Source organism: Sceloporus undulatus, chromosome 6 (genome assembly GCF_019175285.1).
Source record: "Sceloporus undulatus isolate JIND9_A2432 ecotype Alabama chromosome 6, SceUnd_v1.1, whole genome shotgun sequence".
Classification (NCBI taxonomy): domain Eukaryota; kingdom Metazoa; phylum Chordata; class Lepidosauria; order Squamata; family Phrynosomatidae; genus Sceloporus; species Sceloporus undulatus.
Genome location: NC_056527.1, coordinates 114,739,100 through 114,760,248, shown reverse-complemented (window position 1 = coordinate 114,760,248; position 21,149 = coordinate 114,739,100). Strand labels below are relative to the sequence as shown.

Genomic DNA, 21,149 nt, shown 5'->3' with positions numbered 1-21,149 from the left:
TCTCCTTCTCTTTCCACCTGCTTTTTCTTTCAAACATTGGTCTCTTTCTCCTTTTTCTCTCGCCACCTGCTTTTCTTTCAAACTTAGTTCTCTTTCTCTCTCTTTCTCTTTCTCCACCTGAGTTTTCTCTTTCCACCTGGTTCCCTTTTTCACACCTCTTTCTTTCTCTCTCTGCCTGATTTTCTCTTTCCACTTGATTTTCTTTCAGACTTATTTTTTCTCTCTCCCTTTTTCTTCCTCCCTGATTTTCTCTCATTCCACTTGATTCTCTTTTTCTCAAACTTATTTTTCTTTCTCTTGCCCTTTCTTTTTCCTCCTTTTTCTCTTTTCCTCAACTTATTCCTCTCTCTTTTTCTCCTTTCTCTCCTCCTGGTTTTTCTTTTTCCACCTGATTTTGCCTCCCATTCAAACTTATTTTCTCTCTCCATTTGCTTTGCTTTCCACTTGATCCTCTGTTTTTAATGTATGTTTTCTCTTTCTCCCCTTGATCTTTTTCATTCCCTCTCTTGCCTGATTTTTTTTACCTTTTCTCCCCATTTTCTCATCTTTCCACCTGATTTTCATTTTCTCATCTGCCCTGTGATTTTCTCTCTCTCTCCTTCCACCCGATTCTCTCATTCTTCCCCACCTGATTTTAACCCCCTTTTCTTTCTCCTTGCTACTCTTTCCTCTTCTGGCCAGAGCATCCTCAGCTACCATTTGCCTTTGGAGGCTGGCCATTGCAACTTGGGCGCACCTTCTCCCTGGGCCTCATGAATTGCTACTTTGGGGAAGGAGCCCGGCATCCAACCCTTTTATTATTGCCTTGAGATGGAGCCAGGATCCCAGACTGACATGAGAAAGCATTAAAGGTCTTCATTTGTGAGTGGGTTTGTCTGCTTTTCAGCTGAAGAGAGTCCCTCCTAAAAATCTCTTGCATCAAACCAAACTCTCAGCCTCAGCAGAAATCACATTCTATATCTCTAGGAACGAGCCAAGAATAATAATAATACTCATATTAAAAAAAGATCTGTGACATCTTGAAAGGTCTGACATCCCTCCAAAATGAAGAACAGCTGGAAATCTGCACATCAACCCCTTATTTAAAAACCACAAAGAAAAAGCAAAGCCACACTGACTTTTTGAGAGAGAGAAAACCAACGAACTCTTTAAAGTTAATATGGAAACCTGATGGCTTTTTGCTCAGCATAGATGCTAAAGAAGGATGCGGGTGATTTGGATCGCTTGGTTGCAATCTAGATTCTGCTGTCCCTTTTCTGGATGTTGAAGGTGGCCTTCCTTTGGCAGGTCTTGCACTTCTGGAGACAGGCCACGTTTCTTGGGATTGCAGCATGCGCGCCTCCTCTTCATTTCTGGATGGTGTCATTTCTTTGGGCGTCAATGCTGCTTCTGGATATGGACTGGATTAAATATATTGGCTAACAAAGACGGTTTTCTGGCATTGTGCTGCTCTCCAGAGATTTTTTTTTTTAAATTCTGGATAGTTAACATTGTGTGCTTTTTTCTGGATTGGAAAGGATATGGAAACAAAATTGTATACGATTCCTCAAAGTTTGCAAAAGGCTTTTTGGATATTTCTGGAGAGTGCCATGTCTTGGAAAATTGCAAAATTTGAGGTTTTTCTTCATCTTTTAGTTTCTCTAGAACTTTGCAATTTCTCTATAGAAAGAAATCTGGATTTTTAAAGGAACTGAAGTTCCAAAGTTTGATTTTTGCAACTCGTTGCGGATTGCTATCGCAAACCTTACAAACTTTCAGCAAAGTACACTGAATCTGGGCAATATCTTTTGCATTTGGGAGAAATTTGGAAACCAGACTTCAGTGAAACCAATAGTCTGGGCTGTGGAAAGCTTTTGCCAAGCATCTGGATAAATTGATGCCTGTTGCTTTTATTCTCAGGGGGTTAAAACCTGACCAGCTGGGATTTTTTAAAAAAAAACCCCACTGTTCTTGATTTTCTTTCCATCATTCTGGATCTCAGAAGGAAATTGGGTTAGCCTCTGTGGGATTTATAAACAGCCTGTAAAACTGGGACTTTCCAACTGCCTTGCCTTGTGTTGCCAAGATGAAAACCCAGGATTTCTGGATTTCATGACATTGCAAAAGCTATGTCTGTTTTTCTGCCTGTGTCAGGTTGTGTGTGTGTCTAAGGGTTTTTGTTTTTTTTTAATCTACTTTTGTGAAGGTCTCTCCTTTTGGCTTGCAATTCCACCCTGCGGTTGCAACACAATCCCCTGTTCCAACATGTTGAGTTTACGCCCAGCCTGTCTCAATCCATGCAGCCTCCAAGCGGCCAGGCCTTCCCAGATGGCTTTTCTGGGGCAATTTTGCTGACCAAGAGCTTTGGGAAATCTCTTTTTAACAAAAACTTTGGGGAAAGTGGGGGAGAGAGGGACAGAGAGGGAGACAGAAAGAGAGTTGCAAATTGAAAGTGACTGGACTTCTGAGAAGCCACTTGGATCAAAGCACAGGGCTTCATTTCACTGGAAATCATTATATTTTCAACTTGGCAACCTTGCAATATTGTCTTGCCACAACTTTGCCAACTTTTTCCCATCTCTCCTTTTGTATCAGTCATCGCTTCTTCCAAATGAACTGGATATTTTTTAAACATTTTTTTTTAAAAAAACTGCTATTAAATTTCTCAGGAATCTTTTCTTCTTTTCAGAGCAACCTGCAATACAAAGTTCACAAATGCCTCTAAAGAGAAGGTGATTTTTTTCAGGACTTGTAAAATATCAAAGGAATGGGAAAGGTGTGATTTGGATACACTGTTCCCTCTGCGGTTGTCCTTTTCTTCCTCTTTCCTCGGCAGCGTTGGATCCCCTGCCCTGCCTTTCGAGAAGCAAAATGTCTGTAAGTATGCACAACCAAAAAAAGACAATAAAAAGAGCTAAAATTCATTGGCAGAAGTCAAAGGGTGAGACAGGAATCAAGAGTCCTTTTGACCTTGGAGGGCAAATGGGCCACACGCCGTTTTCTGGAAGTTTTTAAAAAAGCAAAGTTTGGGGTGTGGGAAACTGTAATGGGGCAAAAGGGGTGCATGAACAGTGAACGCAATGGGAAAGGAGAAGATGAAAATATTTGTATTTTCCAGTTCAGTTCTCACCAATGTTCAATCCAGCTTTCTCTCAGCCTGCATGCAGTACAGTTATTTGCGAAAAAAACACAGAATCAGGTAATGTATTTTTAAGCCCCTCATCCTCAGCCACACTGGCTGGGGATGGCAGGCTTTGTAGTCATCTGAATGGCAGTAAGTTGGGATAGACTGCAGTCTGTTGGCTGCTTCCAAATTTTACCTGAGTGCTTTCAGGTGACACTTGAAGGCAGTACCTTCATGGGGTGGGTCAAGAGGAATTTGGATTCAACTCATGTCAAACCAGGAGTTCAGTCCCAAGACTTATTTGGAGATTTGTGCCCAAAAGAGAGAGTCTGTGTGCCCCCAAATGTGCTTAGTTTGCATTTGCTAAGGAATAGCTTATTGTCGTTGTGTGCCTTCAAGTCATTTCTGACTTATGGGGACTCTAAGGCGAACCACCTATTACAGGGTTTTCTGGGGCTGAGAGTATGTGACTTGCCCAAGGCCACCAGTGGGTTTCCATAGTCAAACCACTATGTACCCTAATGATCAAACCACTCTGCCACGTTGGCTCCTCACCTTTTAATATATTAGGACTGGGTCTTGTGAGTGGCTTCCTAATAAATCTGACTCAAGTTTGGAGGAGAGAAATACTTTTTGGTCTGCAGTTCCCAGCATTTATGGCCTCAGGGGATTCTTGGAGTTCTAGTCTCAAAGTAGTCAATTTTCTCAGCTGTAATTTGAGCTCCAGGGTCTCTCAGCTGCCTGGATTTAGGCATGGCTTAAACCTCGGTGCCATGTTTACCCCCAATCCTCCAAAAGAAAAAGGAAAAGTTGGCAAAAGTTCCCCTGCCTGTCCATCTCTCCAAAGGGATCATCCTTCTGACCTCAACTGCAGCTGAAAAACTCCCATCAGCTTCTTGAAATGTCTTTATGGCCATGCCCCAAACTCCTTAATCTGAGGTCATCCCTAGTGAAGATTTATTTGTCAACAACCAAACTGGTTCTTCTCTTTCCCCCAAGTCTATCTGCAACCTTTGATCACCAAGTATTAGTCCCCCCTCCCCTATTAGAGGTCAAGACTTGTATTATAGATTTAATCTGATGATTTGATTGTCAGGGGCCATGCTGAGTGCTGCCTTGGCTGATAAGCAGAGTAACCGCACAATAGCAAAGATGTGGGTCAAATGGCAAGCCAGGTCCAACATTTAAGGCTATGTTCTTTGGGCCTTCTCTGTCAGGGCATACTAAATTTGAATCAAGGAGTAGTTAAAGAAAGAAAGAAATAGCTGGTGCACAGCTTTTTCTGGTTAGGGAAAGGATCTTGGTTTGGATCTAGACTTAATGTAGAGAAGTCCCATTGCAATCAGTGTGATCAACATTCAGCCTGATTTCACTGGTCTGTTCTGTGTTGTTAAAAAATGATTGGATTATTACTGAATTTATGTATGATTATTCAGGTCATTGATGGAAATACATATCTCGATGTTGGTAAGAGCATCTAATTCAATTTGTGCATTTTCTTTTTATGATAAAACTGGAAAATAAAGCAAAATAGAACTCCAAGTTTGACCTAAGTCTGGGTTGAATATTTTTGTCTTAAAAGGCTACAAAGTGAAAGTGTGCTTCTGGATCACTTGTGGCCTTCCAGATCTCTTGGGACTCCAGTTTCCATCAGCCCTATTTTGTGTAGCCTATTTTGTGAAGGAAAATGGTTGTTGCTGCCAATTGTTCTCTGGAAGTTTTGAAGTTGACTTATGTGGGATTTTAAAAAATATAACAATGTATGTCATGTAATATCTCAGTGTGCTCACTTTGTACATCATGCACTCAACCATGAAGAGTGCTGCTTTGAAAAAAGTGTGTGTGTGTGTGTTTATTGATTGTTTAAATGGCATGCTCTGTATAACTGTGGTTGATGCTTCATGTGTCATGATTAAAGACATAATTGTGGGCTTGACCTTAGATCACTCTTGTAACATCACCAGGATTGACCCCTGTGACATCACAGGTGTGTTGTGTATGTGTGTAATCCCTAGAATTCAGGTTTTGGCCCTGAAATTTCAGGGTCTGAGATAATGCACAGTGCAATACACAATTATAGCACTATATTCCACTTGAATTGCCATGGTAAATATCCTATGGGATCCTGGGATTTGCAGTTTGGGGAGAGGTATGTGGAATTCTCAACCAGAGAGCTCTAGTGCCTCCCCAGACTACAAACCCCAGGATTCCACTAAATGCAGCCACAAATTATAGTGGAATTATAGTGTTATAGAGGTTGAATGCCTCTTATTAAGAATATCTGGGACAAGAATGGTATCGTATTTTGAATTTTTTAAAAAAATATTTTGCCATACTTGTATTTGCATATACATAATACACAACACAAGTAGCATAGTATGTACTGTATTTGCAAGAGTCATCAGAGAGTGAATTTGTCTTGAAAACATAGGGTATATTGGGTTGGACTACAATTCCCATTATCTTCAGCCAGATGGAGATGGTAAGAGATGTAGTGCATGGTGGACTGCAGACTAAGGTTCCTAGATCTCAGCAGCTCATTCTGAGTCTCAGGGTCTGGCCTGTTTCTCTGGTCCTCAGGACACATGGAACAAATCTTAGGTCAAGAGTGCTGCCTTGAAAAAATATATACTTTTGACATTTATTAGATTTGATTCTTTCACATTAGAGAATTGTGGCACCATGATTCCATTTTAACTGCTCACATGGAGAGCTGGTTTTTATAGTTTGATGAGGCAGTATTGCTGTCTGACAGATAATTCTAAACATCTCATGAAACTATGACTGATGGGATAGAGGCATAGTAGTTAAAGAGGTGTCAAATGGCTAAAATTCTGCACCGGGGCAAACCTTTTTAGCATCTGCCTTGCAACATCACTGACACTCACCCACTGTGACTTCACAAGCTATTGACCCCAGGGCTCAGATTCTGGCATTGAAATCTCAAAGTATGGCATAGTCCTGACCTGACATCTCCTACTGATGATTGACAGCCTTACCTGCTCTCTCTTGGCAGGTCCAGCTTTGCCGTGCCCTTTATGACAACACGGCTGAATGTCCGGATGAACTGTCCTTCCGCAAGGGTGACCTGATGGTTCTTCTCCAGCCGGAAGCCCCAGGCCTCGAAGGATGGCATTTCTGTTCCTTGCATGGCCAACAGGGAATAGTCCCGGCCAACAGGGTCCGGATCCTCCCTCAGCCAGCATCCCCCGGACTGACCCCTTGCCAACATCATGCCACTGCTGAGGTTTACCAGGTGCCCAGGAAGGAGGTGGCCTTGGTTGGAAAGGTCTACGAAGTGCCCCAAGATGAGCAAAGGCAGAAAGAGCGGAGGAAAGAGGATCAGGAGGTATGGAAAGATATCTGGCAATTGGCACTCGCTTACCCCCTTCTGTTTTATTCCCTTGGGGGAGCAATTTCATCTCAAGTTTGAAGCTGGGAATTGTATTTATTTACTTATATTTAAGTATGTGCTGTAGGCCAGTGCTGTGCAAACAGGTGGTCCATGGACTGATGCTAGCCCCTGAGCCATCTGCTGGCAGTCCCTGGAGAGTTTCCAGGAAAGAAAGAAACGGTTGCAGACATTGAGCACAAATATGATGCCAATTCTTGGCACATTGGGAGAAGAAATCCTGCTGGTCCCCTACAACAGATTGCTTAAGGAACCTTGTTGTAGAGTACATTTTAGAGGTAGGCAATGGCAAACCACCTCTGAGTACTTCTTATCTAAGAAAGCCCCATGAAATTTGTGTGGCCACCATAAATCAATAGATGATCTGAAGGCACATACTATATTATACTTCACTTTTATTTAATCATTATCCCACTTTTCTCCACATATGGGATCTAAGGCCATCTTACAGTAAAGGTTAAAACAAAATACAGTCACCCCTCTGTTTTTGCGTACTTTGAATCCGCGTCCCTCGACCATTTGCGGGCGCCAAACAGAGGGGGACAAAATGGGGCACACCAATGGCACTTGAAGACCGGCAATTTTCCATTTTCACAAGGGGGTCCAGAATGGATCACCCATGAAAATGGAGGGGATACTGTACAATTAAAGCAAGATATAATGTAGTTGTTTCATTGTTTGTCACAGACATTCTCTAGCTCTGCCCTTATGGGATATTGATCCACAATGAAATTAATATCGTTGTTGTTGTGTGCCTTGAAGTCATTTCCATCTCATGGCAATCCTACGCTGAGCCTAGAGTTTTCTTGGCAAGAATTGTTCAGAGGAGGTTTCCCTTTGTTTCCCTCTGAGGCTGAGAGAATGGGATTTGACTCTCCAGAGTCATTATACAACACCCAAACCACTACACCATGTTGACTCTCAAAATAAATATTACAAAATAAATATTGTTAAAAAGATGTTATCTTAAACCTAATCCTCTCCCTTGTTATTAAAGAAACATCACTTTGGTCTAAAACACACTGCAGAAACAATCCAGTTTGAGATTGCTTTAACTGCCCTGGCTCAGTACTAGGGAATCCTTATTGTGGCACCAGACATCTGGGATAAATGTCTCACAAAACTAGTTTCCAGAATTCCCTAGCACTGAGCCAGGGCAGTTAAAGCAGTCTCAAACGGGATTATTTCTGCAGTGTGTTTTGGACCTTAAAAATACGCCAAATGTAGGAGGTAAAAATATCATTAAACCGTCCATAAAATTAAAACTAGTTTTTAGAAAAATAATAGATATTTAAAACAAACACTATAACACAATGCTGCAAGGCCCAATCCCCTCGAGCAGCCAAGTCTTTAAAGGCCTACCAAGATTTATTTTAAAGAAAGAATTAAAGTGTTAGGTCAATATCACACTGCACTATTATAGCACTATTATTCTGCTTTAATTGCTATGGGTGCTGCCTGTGGAATTCTGGGGCTTGTAGTTTAGTGACACTTTGAGAATTCTAAATGCCTTTCCCTAAACTGCAAATCTCAGGATTCCATAGGAGGCAGCGATAGCAATTAAGGTGGAATGAAAGCACTGTAACAGTGCAATGTGATATTGTCCTTAGTCTGTCTGTGGAATGATAGCAAGGAGGGGATGCCAACCTAACCTCTCTTGGAGGGGAATTCTTGAATCTGGAACCATTTCCAGCATAGCCAATGCCAAGGGATTATGGAGGTTACCGCCACATTCCTCTGCAGTGGCAGCTGGCAGATTCCATATCAGTGGAGTGAGGAATCCTCGCCAAATAAACTATCCAAGGTGCTGATGTCTACTCCTAAAATGGACACAGCACTTTGGATAACTCTTTTAACTTCGGACATAAACTCAAAGCGGATTTATTTGCCCCACCACTAATGGGGAATGGATGGTATACTTAGAAATTTGTGGCTTCACTTCCTTAGGCAACAACAACAACATTTATTTGTATCCCGCTTCTCTAAAAGATTGAAGCAGCTAGCTATCACTAAAAAAATTCCTAAAAACATCCCTAAAATACAATGGTCGCTTGCTACCACTGTATCCCAAACCCTCCCTAACCCACCCATCCACAATAAAATACAATTAAATTATTAACAGTTATTAAAACAATTACTAAAATTACAAGGCAGAGGGAGTTAGGCAATGTCCTTATTATTGATTGATGCACCCATAGGGAAAAGATCTAGAGTAAGATTCATATACAGTTTAAAAGAAAAATTGGCCAAAACACCTCAGCCCAGCACCTGGGTCTCTCACTGTCATTATAACTGGTTGCTGTATCTTTCACTTCTATAATCTCTTCCATCTGCATCCTCTTTTGTTCTACCTCCATTCGTTTGTTACACGATTAAGTCTGCTTTGTTTATTATTTATAATAGTTCAGCACTGGCTCAACCTTCTCTCCCTGGAAAGTAATCTGAAACAACTCCCATTTGCTTGAGACTTTTATAAATAAAGGTTAATAATAATAATAATAAAAGCAGCTTTAACTAATGTATTGCTCTGGTCTAGTACCACTGCTAAATCGTATACTTTTACCACCATCTCAGTGTGGCCAGAATCTGTGGATGTATTATAGTGGTGTAATTAATATTAATGTAGAGGGGGAAAAACAGATGCAGGAGCCACAGAGACGGTAGGCACTGGAGAGTTAGGCTGCTCAAACCTGGCAGATTTTGGCTGCTTCTCTCCCTCCCACTGTGCAACCCTGGGAAAAGGATGCATCTTTTGGGACTTGCATCATCCTGGTCTCTGATTTCTGTTTCTTCCCACCAGGTATATGAGGTGCCACCACCTGCCCGGCCCTGTCCATTGCCCCCAGAGAGTATCTACAGGGTGCCTCGGGGCACCAGAAGAGATGGGGACCCCACGGAAGTGAGTGTGTCTGTTTTTGGGGGGAATGTGGGAAGCCCATCAAAAAGTTGGGAAAGTTCCTTTTGAGGTGCTAAAAACTCCCTACATGCTAGCTGGGGGTTCTGTGAACTCTTATTTTTAAAAAACTATATTTTCCAGACTCTCAAACTGACTTATAAGATGGCAGTTACTGCATTATTATGGACTTCAGTTGGATATTAAATGTACAGTCACCTCTCCAGAGAAGGAAATAGATTAAATGACCACACAAATACCTTCCAGCTCTAAGCAGAGAGAGAGCAACTAACCCAAGATCGGTAAGGGAGTTTCATGGTTGAATGAGGATTCAAACCCAGCTCCCCTTCCCATCTCTGTGTTGGTCCAACACTAGATCATGAGACCACACTGGCTATGATGGGTGCACAATTTTAAAATGCCAGAAAGTGGCATGTTCTGTTAGAAGGAGATTTTCTAGGTCATCTGTATTTGTCAATATAAGTATTTTCTCCCTTTTTATCTCTGCTTCCATTGCCCTCTTCTTCATAGAATCCTACGAATTGGAAGGGACCACAAGGAAGAGACCACAAGGTCTAGTGGTTCCCAAACTTTGGTTGCCCAGATGTTTTAGACTTCAACTCCCAGCAGCCCCAAACATCTGGAGGACCAGAGTTTGTCCAACCTCCTTCCATGCAAGAATACACAACTAAAACTCTTCTGAAAGATGACGATCCTGCAATCTGTTTAAAGATCTCCAAAGATGGACAGTCCCTTCCTTAACTATATGTTTTTAAAGCTCCACTTTGCCCACCCTGGTGCCCTTCTAAGTAAGCCAGACTTCAGCCACCATCATTCCTGGCTAGCACAGCCATTGCCCTAGTGACCCAGGAAGATGGGAGTTGTAGTCCAGCTGGCCTGGTGGCCACCAGCTTGGGAAAGCTCTTGCTTGGGGGCAACAAACTTTCCTCTCCTTGTTCTTGGATGACATTATAGTAATGTTGGTTGGGAGAGTCCATGGATTCTTCCCTCATTTCTTTATGTTGATCAGCCAACAGTGCATTCTTTCAAAATCTGGCCAGTTAATAAGTTATCTCTCCATGTTATCTCTGAGAACCTTGTCGCTGTTTTTTGGCATGATGGCTGTCTCTCTCCTCTGAACTGGCTGGGTGTGCATTTGATAACCATGCCATTTGGATGTGCCTCGGCTCACGCTGCTGTCTGCTGGTGGGCTCGCCTTTCTCCTGTGGAGAATCGCCTTTATGGACAGCTGGCTCCATTTGTTGCAAAAGACAGCTGTGTCCCTCCTGGTCTCCTCCGACTGTGTAACTATATCTTGGGCCAAATGTGGAGACAGCTTACTCCTGAACCATATTGGGGTCCTTTCAGCTTCTCTCGCTTTCACAGCGCAGGAGGAGGTTGCCCTAGATGGATAAAAACTCAATGGGGAGTGGCAGATGAAGGGCAGGAAAGTGGCAGCTGGCATAGAATGAAAAATTTAAGGGTTACGCTCTGGGATTGGAGGCATCCCATCTTGTTAAGTTAAAGAGAACTGGTTATGTACAGTCAGCCTTCGGTACCCACAGATTTTTTTTATCCATGGATTCAAGGATTTGTGGTTTGAAAATATTTTTTATATACACTGGTACCCCGGGATACGAATGCGCCGCGTTACGAAATTTCCGGGTTACGAAAAAAATCCATTAAAAAAAACTGTTCCGGGTTACGAAGGTTATTTCGGGTTACGAAAAAAATTTTGGTGCTTTTCGGCACTTTTTCGCACCAAATCGCGGCTTTCGCTATTAGCGCCTATGGGGCTTCGGCTTGCGAATGCTTTTCGGGTTACGAATGGCGCCGCGGAACGAATTAAATTCGTAACCCGGGGGAGCCCTGTATAGCAATATCAAGGACATTTCTATACCACTCATCAGTGCACTTAAGCACACCTTAAGCAGTTCACAAAGTGTAAGCTAACTGCCCACAACAAATTGGACATTCATTTTAATGACCTACAGAAGGATGCAAGGCTGAGTGGACCTTGGAGTCCCTGGGATCGAACTCACAATCTTCTGGCTGTGAATGGCTGCAGTACAGTGTGTGTGTAAATACACACACAGAGAGAGAGAGAGATTGAGAGTATTCCAAAAGCAAACCTTGCTTTTACCAGTTTCTATATGGGACAACATTTTACTATGCCATTATATTTAATGGGACTTGTGCATCTTGGATTTTGTTATCCATGGGGGTCCTGGAACCAAAACCTAGCGGATATCAAGGACCCACTGTATGTGTTTTGTGGACCTCTTTGGACTCAGAGGGCATCTTTGCCCTGAGAAAGTTGTATCTTGAGGGGGATTACAACTCCTAGAATTCCCCAAACCAAGTGTGTCCAATAGGCAACAATTTAAAAAATGAGGTTTTCCATACTCAGTTCTCTTCCCCCTGAACACTTGTTTTCTTAGTTTTTGTAGCACCTGGGTGGGATTGGGAAATGATCAGAGTTATTTAAAATCAGAGACAGTAATTGAACCAAGAAGAATAAATTTTAGGCAGCAAAGTCTACCCACTAGGGAGTAGTTAACTAGCCACACTGAATGGAGGGAGATTTACTTCTGAATTATCATGCACCACATGGTGCTGTTAGACTGTCTGCAGCATCTCTTTTCTGGTCCACAAACACAGGGAGCTAAGAATATTACAGAAAAAGAAAAGGAATGAGAGGGATATAATAGAATCAGAGTCTGGAAAAGTTCATTTTTTATGCTACAGTTTTCAGAATTTCCAGCCTTATGGAAGTACCATTTCCAAGGGGAAAAAATGGGAGCATGCTTACCTCTTCCTTGCAAGGTAGAACAGGCTGGGAGACATTTCCTCCTTAAAGCTAGTGCTTTCATCTTCAACATGCAAACTTTCCTCAATCTGAATGGATTAAGATTTTCAGGCTTTATTTATTCAGAAATAAATGGGACTGGTTCTGGAGGTTGTATTTAATTCTTCTGGAATAAGCTTAATTGCAGACAGCATGTATACTCAGCAAGGTCCAAAACACTCTGCAGAAATAATCCAGTTTGAGACCACTTTAAGTACCTTGGTTCAGTGCTAGGGAATCCTGAGAATTGTAGTTTATTGTGGCACCAGAGCTCTGTCTGTCAGAGGAGGCTAAATGTCTCACAAAACTACAGTTCCCAGGATTCCCTAGCACTGAGCGAGGGCATTTAAAGTAGTGTCAAACCGGATTATTTCTGCAGTGTGTTTTGGACCAAAAGTAGAAAGAATTTAAGCAGCTGCCATACTGCAGAATTAATGCAGTTTGACGCTGTTTTAACTATTACAGCACCTTCCTTTGGAATTCTGGGATTTGTAGTTTGTTTTTGGAACCAGAGCTCTTTGATAGAAAAGGCTAAATATCTTGCAAAATCACAAATCCCAGAATTCCATAGCATTGAGCCATGGAAAGCGGTGTCAAGCTGCATTAATTCTGCAGCGTAAACACAGCCTCACCTATCTCCCAGGTCCAAATTTCAGCATTTTTCTCCCCTTAAAGGAGCTTTAAAGCCAAATAAACAGAAAAGAAGCAGCTCCGTTTTAAAAAAAAAGAGCAAACCAGCATTTTTTCCTTAGATAAGGCTCAGTCTGTTGCAATTTAAACCTGGTTGAGCAAAACTCACTCTGACTTATTCCTGAGATAAGCATGAATGGGGCAAAGGCAAACTGTGATAATGACAAAGAGCGACTCAGAGGTCATCCTATTTTATGGTGTTTTCTAGGAGGATGGAGGCTTACCCTCCTGTCAAAAGGCATTCAAGGACACTTGATGTGTTGGCTTGCAAACTCAGCATCTTGGATGATGAATATAGTGTCCTGACTAGAGATGTAAAGGCCTGGAATGGAGGGGAGGGGATAGGAACAAAACTTTCCCCTAGTTATTTATGGGGTTTTCGGGCTTTATGGCCATGTTCTAGAAGAGTTTATTCCTGATATTTCGTCTGAAGATTTCTCTGAAAATTCCAGCCACAGATGCTGCAAAACGTCAGGAAGAAACTCTTCTAGAAGACGGCCACACAGCCCAAAAAACCCACGGAAAACTATGGATGTCGGCCATGAAAGCCTGGCTTTGACTTCATAAAACTTTTCCCTGCTTTCCTTCCCAGGCCTATATTTCTAGGGAAAGTGGTTTGTGAAATATTCTCGTTCAGAATGAAAAATAAAATATTCAAGATGAGGTGTTCCTATATTTGCTCTTCTGGCATTATTTCTAAAAGCCGCACTAAGAAGACCTTTATGGAAGACTATGTAGAGTATACTTCATATCACTGCAGTTGTTGGTCTTGGTTTCCCTTTCTCGGTTCTGTTTATGTTTGATTGACATTATACAAAAGGAAAAACGCTGCAGGTTTCACCTGTTTGTTTTTTGTCTTTGCCAGGGCTTCATAAACTGGCAATAGCAAAGGGGTTCTTTATGCTTCGGGAGCTTGTAGGTGCCATTTGTAACAAACATCAATAAATAGTAAATTCGGTGTTTAATTATTTAGGGGGGAATATGTTTAAACTATCAAACGCAATACTTCAGTGCCAAATACAGCCAGATGCAATGCCTGTTGTGTGTGTTGTTTGCCTTTAACACACACTATTTCCAACATAAGAACCCTGAAGCAAACTTATACAGTAGTGGTGTTTTCCTGGCAACATTTGTTCAGAAGAGGTTTGCCATTGCCTTCCTCTGAGGCTGAGAGCGTGTGTCGTGCCCAAGGTCTCCCAGTAGGTTTCATGGCCAAGCTGGGAATCGAACCCTCAACTCCAGAGTCATAGTCCAACACTAAAACCTCTATGCCACGTTGGACTACGACTCTGGAAACCAGGGTTCAAATCCTCAGTTATGGAAACCCATTGGTTGGGCAAGTCACGATCTCTCAGCTTCAGAGGAAGGCAAATCCCCTCTGAACAAATCTTGCCAAGAAAACCCTGCGATAGGGTCGCCATAAGTTAGAAACAACTTGAAGGTACACAGCAACAACAACTATCTAACAATGTAAATGGGACTGATGTGACATTTTTCCAATTTTCTGAAAATTTACATTTTCCCCCCGGAATAAGAAAAAACCTTTCCCCATGGCTTTCCTGACAGATGCCTTTGAGCAGAGGTGCAGCTGGGTAATTTTAGATAGGACCGATTGATTGGTGGCATTGAGGTACCAGTTAATATAATAAAACCTCTTAGCCTTTTACTAGACAAAGTATGAAAGATATATAGTACAATATCAAAAGATAGTATGAAAGATATATAAGTATGTGGGATCCCTTCGTATCTATGTTTTTGGCACCAACTGCTGCTGTTTTCACCTGTGATTTATTTTAGATTGTAAACTCCTTGGGAACAGAATGGGTTTGGGTTTGTTTTTTTTAAAAAAACGGTAGATGATGCTTGGATGAAAAGGTAAGATCATCAGAAGGAATAGGTTTCAGTAGTCCATTAAGTCTCTCCTAAATCTTTTTTATCAGCTTGATAAAACAACTTATTTTGACATTCTTTCTTCACTTTGAGTCATTCTTGCTCTGAAGATCACATGGCAGGGAATTTTGGCAGTGTACAATTTCAGCCAGATTACAGGGTTCAATGTCTCCTTGTATATTTAGTATCCCTGGAGTAAGGAAACATGCCCATCAAGGAGAAAGTCAAGCCTGGAACCAGTGGTGTCTATGTCAGTAGAGTGGGTGGGTCTGCTCCTGGTTTTAATCTCAACTACAAAGTTGTTATCCAAAGTTGTTATCCTCCAAAAGAGGTTCTTTTAGCCCCTTTAAAAATCCAACTTAACCCCAGAGTAGATTCACTGCCTCACTGATACGGGACCCGCACCAATTGCCACTATTTAGATCACACCCTACTTCCCTCCTGATTTTCTATGTGAAAGTAGATGTTTATGCAGAAACGCACTAAAATATGTGACTTTCCCCAATCCCCAGCTATGATATACTGAAAATTTGTTAACTGGTGTCTGCACATTATATTTGAATGTCCAGTTGGCCCTCCACATTTGGGGTTTTGACTTTTGCGGATTGGATTATTTGCAGTTTTGATTAATATGTCCTTTCTAGGAATCTCTAGGTGCAACTCTGCCAGATGTTAGCCATAGAGTTGAGCTGGAGAACCTAGAAGTTCCTAGAGACAGTACTTCTTTGGGCATATGTAGGTCCTCCAGCATGATTCTGTGATCAACTTCTGGCAGATGTTGACCGTAGAGTTGTAATGGAGGACCTGGAGATTCCCTTGTTGTTATTAACTGCCCTCGAGTTGATTCCAAGTCTTAGGATTCCTAGAGATGTTATTTTATACATAAAAAGAGTAGTGGTTTTTTTTTTAATTTATGGTTTTCCCACATTCACAGGAGTCCTTCACCCCTAGCCCCGCAAATGTGGTGGGACCACTGTATAATTTGGGGCTTCCATCCAAATTGCCCATCATCATCATCATCATCTTCACTCCTCTCTGTGCTCATTCTCCCACTGGCAGGTTTACGACGTCCCCTCTTCCGTGCTCAGGGACTCTCCATCTGACACTTACGACTCGCCTTCTCTTTGCCCGAAGAAAGTGGCCCGTGTGGCCCCACAGCCCACGGCCCCTCCGCCTTCTGACGACCCTTACGACATTCCTCTCGCCTTCAAAAAACTGTCAAGTCCGGAGGTGGAAGAGGAGGTGGACGACGAAGACTCTGAGGGTCCCCTGGTTTACGCCACTCCATCCAATTTACGCCGGGCATCGGCCTTGCTTAATTTGTATGAGTCGCCAGAGGAAGTATTAGGGGGAGGCAGAGAGGAAAAGGATGAGGAGGAAGAGGAAGAGGATGGGGGGATCTATGACGTTCCTCTCCTGGTATCGAGCTCTCCACCCCTTGAAGGGGCACTCCAAGGACTGAGCCTGAGGGAGTCCGGGCCTCCGTCCCGCCCTCGCCTGCCCTCAGCGGAAAGCTTGTCCCGTCGTCCATTGCCTGCCCTTCCCAGCGAAGAACGGCTGTCGGTGGAGCCCCCTCCACCATCTCCAAGCATTGTGAGGAAGGGTAGTATCCAGGACCGCCCGCTACCTCCACCGCCACCCCGACTGGGGGGTCTTGGAGCAGGGGAGCAGCTGGAGCAAGTCAGGGATGATGGACACAATGAATATGAAGGGATTCGCCTGCCAGATGAATATGACTATGTTCACCTCAAGGTAAGGAGAAGGATAGCTTGCCACAGACTGCATTGCAACCTCTAACCCAGGAGTTCCCAACATGTGCTCCGAGGACCCCTTAGGGCTCCGCATGCACTTTTCAGGTGCTTTGTGGCTGCTCCAGGAAAAATAAATAAATAAAAATTGAATGAAATTAAAGAATATGAATATTCTTTGGAGTATATATACTCCAAAACATCATTAACTTGTAAGGGTAGGCCTTTTAGGGGCTCCACTAGAGAAATAAGGGTTCTGCAAGTCAAAAAGGTTGGGAACCCCTGCTCTAACACTACAGACGAGATGTTGAATTCTTGACCTGGGTTGGTATCCAATCCATCAATGTAAGCCGCTTTGATCGTTCGGAGGAGTGGGATATAAATAATTTATTATTATTATTATTATTATTATTATTATTATTATTATTATTATTATTATTAGCTATTAGGGGGTTTGTTCCTTTTCATGCACTAAACCCCCAAGCATGACATCTTAAAGGAACTTGTTACTTTACTCATGATCACCCATCAGCTCAAATTTTTGCAATTAGTCCAGAAAGGTAATTTGCCAAGTTCCTTAGTACGGTACAGACAAGCACCATTAGTGTTGCTATTGGGCTATCAGAAAATACGTACAGGGAAATGCTCTCTGGTTCTCCCAAGTGGCTGCTTCATATAGTACAGCTTTGAAATTCTGAGAAAAATGCAAGAGATTACAAAGCCATCCATCCTAGGTGCATGTGAACCTTCCTTCTCCTTCCCAATCCCAGTCGCACACATGTACATGCATGTGTGTGCATGTACACTACACACAAACACACACAAATGATCAATGGGGGGAAATCCTGTTCCACTAAAAATAGAATATGACAGCCATGACTGTTACAAGTAAAAAAGTAACTTGGTTCCAGTTCATTACTGGAAAAAGTAATGCAACTCATTAGAAAATGAATTACTTCCTAGTTCTACAGAATCAAATAATTACCAATCGATAAGCTAAACTTTATATGAAACAGCAGTGCAGCCAATTAATTCATTGATGCTTAAATTTGTTGCTTAAAACAGACAGATGAAGCTTTGTCCAGAATGGAGATTTGGTGATGGGGAAAGCTGTATCTTCTTTAAATTTGACTGATGAGGTGGTGCCTTCTTTCTTCCTCTCACTGTCTCCATTCTGCAAAATGTTTCTCTTCCTAATTCTGAATAAAATAATTATTATTTCCCTTCTTCTAGGCAGCAAAAGGCTAAGAGGGAAGTCACAAAGTGCCTCATACTGAAAATAAAGAGATGGGGAGCCTGAAATCCAAGGGCCATCAACAGACCTCAACAAGAATCTGTTACAGACAGCCAAAATAAAGTGCTTTGAGTCACAGTGGAGGTTGGTGTTTCAATGATGCCATGCATCCTAGAGTCCAGAGTCACAACCAAAGCCACGCTCCAGCCCTAAGGACTGGGTGCTGCTTTGGTTTGGCTTCTGGACTCTTTAGGACGCATGCATCATTGAAACACCATACCTCCACTGTGACTCGAAGCAGCTTTATTTTGGCTGTCTGTAACAGGCCATAGTTTCATATGGATCCTGGCTTTATTTCAGACCTCATCCATTTTGGCCCTGGATTCACCCATTTTAGTCACTTTGGGGTCTACCCCCACCCAGTGCTAGACAGTTTTTCCACCACTGTGGTCCTACAGAATGTAGGGCTGGTCATACTTTTGTGCACTTTTCAGTTTTTCAGGACTTTTATTTATTTATTTATTACATTTGAGGCCCATTTACCCACCAGTGGTTTCTGCTGTACAAAAACCGTCAACAACATACCCAATCTGGCCTCTCTCTTCCTAGGGAGCAGATAAAATCCAGCCGAAAGTGACCACTCCTGAAGGGAACCCTGGACTCACGCTACCTACAGACATTGCTCAGAATGAAGAAATGGTATCTGTTGCTTTTAATACTTTTTGATTAATTTATACTGAATTTGTTACCCATGCTAGGAATTGAGATCACAATTTCCTTACAGAATTTATTCCCTGGGATGTCTTCTTTGTGTGCTTCTTTTTAAAGAGAGAGCTAAAACTGTGGCCATATGGTCAGTTTACTAGAATGAGATTTCAATCCAGGCTTTACATAACCTTAGCCAGCTCTTTCATCTATTAAGAGGGTCCAGCCTCTCTCTCTCTCTCAAATAGAAGGTTTCCCAGAATCCTTCCTGGAATTAAGTGACATAACTTAGCATCATGCCCTTCCCGTCAAATCCACCATGCTGATAGGGATAGCTGAAATGACTTCTTTGCTTTTGCTATCATAAAATGACCCCACAAATGTCAGACAACTTACTGGAAACATGTAACCAAATGTTTTATACACCCCAAGCTGAAATTTCCTCAAGCCTATTTACACTGAATGAATTCTTATGTAGATATTATTGTGAGTTGCCCAGAAAAGATATTTCAGGAGCAGGAGAGGTCTTTTTTGTCAGCTTCCATTTTGCAAATTGTAGAAAACCGAACAAGATGAAATCCAAAGATATAACCATGTTAGTCTGTAGAATCAGTATGTAGAGAGATCTTGTAGCACCTTTGAGACTACCTGAAAGAAAGAAGTTGGCAGCATGACCTTTCATAGACTTAAGTTTATTTCCTCAGATGCATTTGGTGGAATCCGTAATCCATTCTCTGATCTCTTCTTCTGTTTTGTAGGCACCACCTTCCCCAGAAGACAACCAGCTCCTGCAGTTTTATACAGGGCAATGTCAGACTCATTACACCACCCTACTTTCGGCCATCGAAGCGCTGCTCACCAGTGCAGGTGCCCAGAAGCCCCCTTGGGTCTTTGTGCCTCATGGCAAATTTGTCATTGTCACAGCACACAAACTGGTCTTTGTGGGGGACACTGTGTCCCGCCTGGCCTCCTCTGCAATGGTGCGAACAAGGGTGGGGGCTGCCAGCAGTTCTCTCTGCCAGGCACTGAAAGAAGCCGTACGTTCGGTCAAGAATGCCGCCTTGCGCTACCCTTCTCCTCCAGCTGCCCAGGAGATGCAAGAGTGCGTGGCAGAACTCTCCCGACAGGCCTTGGCTTTCACCTCCTTGCTCGGCACCTTGGCACCATCTTGATGATTCTGCCCTCTGCGTCTGCTTCGATTCTTCACCAGCAAACACACATAGACACAATGTGAGAGAAAGACAGACACAAGAATCCCTGGTGCCAATAATTCCTACATCACTTCAGACCTCTTATTGGGGTTGTGCCCTGTGGACTTCAGCAATGGTTATGCCTGAACATGCCTATTGGATAACTCTGGGCCTTGCATCAGTACCAATGCTTCCTTTCAGCTCTGGCTTTCAGGACCCAGAAGCACCATTTTGTGACTCCAGATGTTCATGCTTGTCCCCAATAGCCATAACTTTGCTCAGTGACATTCCTTTAGCCCCTTCTTGGCTCCTCTACAAGGACCTATACCTCACCTTGGACTAGAAATGGTTTTTCTGAGTACCAAACCTTTGCCCACTTCTTAATTTTTTAGACCTTGGTCTTTTGCAGGTACAAATATGGCTTAGAACCTTTGGCTGTTGTCCTAACCAAAGAGCCTTTCTGATCTTTGCCCTCTGACCCCAAGGTGCACATCATGGCTTATTTTTCCCCTACCAACTACTTTCCCTTTGAAACGACAGACCTTCAGAATGGTTCCATCAACAGTATTCACATTCCTGAAATGTTTCTGCTCAAAAACTTCTGATGATGATATGGAGTTGTAGACCAAAGACATGCATTACACCAACTGAGGAAGGCCGTGATCACTGCCTTCCCACAAACTTGATGGCAGTTATCAGGGGCAGAGCCCCTCAATAAAAGCCTTAATGGTAAAGGAGTACTGTAGGTAGAGAATTTGGGGAAAATGTCCCTTTTTCATTCTGTAACAAAGTCTTCTGGAAAGGGTGGAGGAAGGAAATATAAAAAAATGATGGGAATAGTTGGTATAGAGACAACAGAGAAGATTAAGGAGGTTGGGGACAAGAATGACCCAGGCAGTGTGAAAGCAAACAAAGAAGGATTGCCAAATGCAAAAGGAAGCAAAGAAATCTGGAGCAGAAGGAAAGAAGCCAAGGGTCAGGAGGAAATGATAAAAAATAGACACTAGAGTAACTGGTCAAGGTAGACTTTATATGGCACGCAATACAGACCACAGATACGGTCACTTGCATACTGAAAGGGATGCACATGGAGCATTTGGAGAGCACTGGGGAGATAAACCATTGCTAGGGCAGTTGGCAAAGACCCCATCTGCAGGGACAAGGAAGACAGCCTGACCCACTAATCAATTTACTCAGGTCCATGCCTCCCTTCTCTGAAATCCCCTTTCTAATTTTGCATTCTTTCTTGAGTAGGTGACAACCACATGTTCACTTGATAGACATCCCCCTCCACACACACAAATATAAATACACACAAAGGACCCTTCATCTCACTTCGTTGCCGGAAGCAAATGGGGTCAAAACATCTCTCTCAGGAAATATTTGCCAAGTTATTTTCTAGGTTTGGTCATAATAAAATTGGTGTTAAAAACAAA

General features: G+C 42.5%; 1 protein-coding gene across 1 annotated transcript; it reads left to right on the top strand.

Moving 5' to 3' along the window:
- Window positions 1-360: 360 nt before the first annotated feature.
- EFS (embryonal Fyn-associated substrate) lies at window positions 361-21,149 on the top strand. The gene is made up of 6 exons (XM_042476360.1): window positions 361-2,856; window positions 6,120-6,452; window positions 9,316-9,414; window positions 15,896-16,588; window positions 18,428-18,517; window positions 19,282-21,149. Exons 1-6 carry the CDS (start codon window positions 2,851-2,853, stop codon window positions 19,693-19,695), a joined length of 1,635 nt encoding a protein of 544 aa, XP_042332294.1. The 5' UTR covers window positions 361-2,850; the 3' UTR covers window positions 19,696-21,149.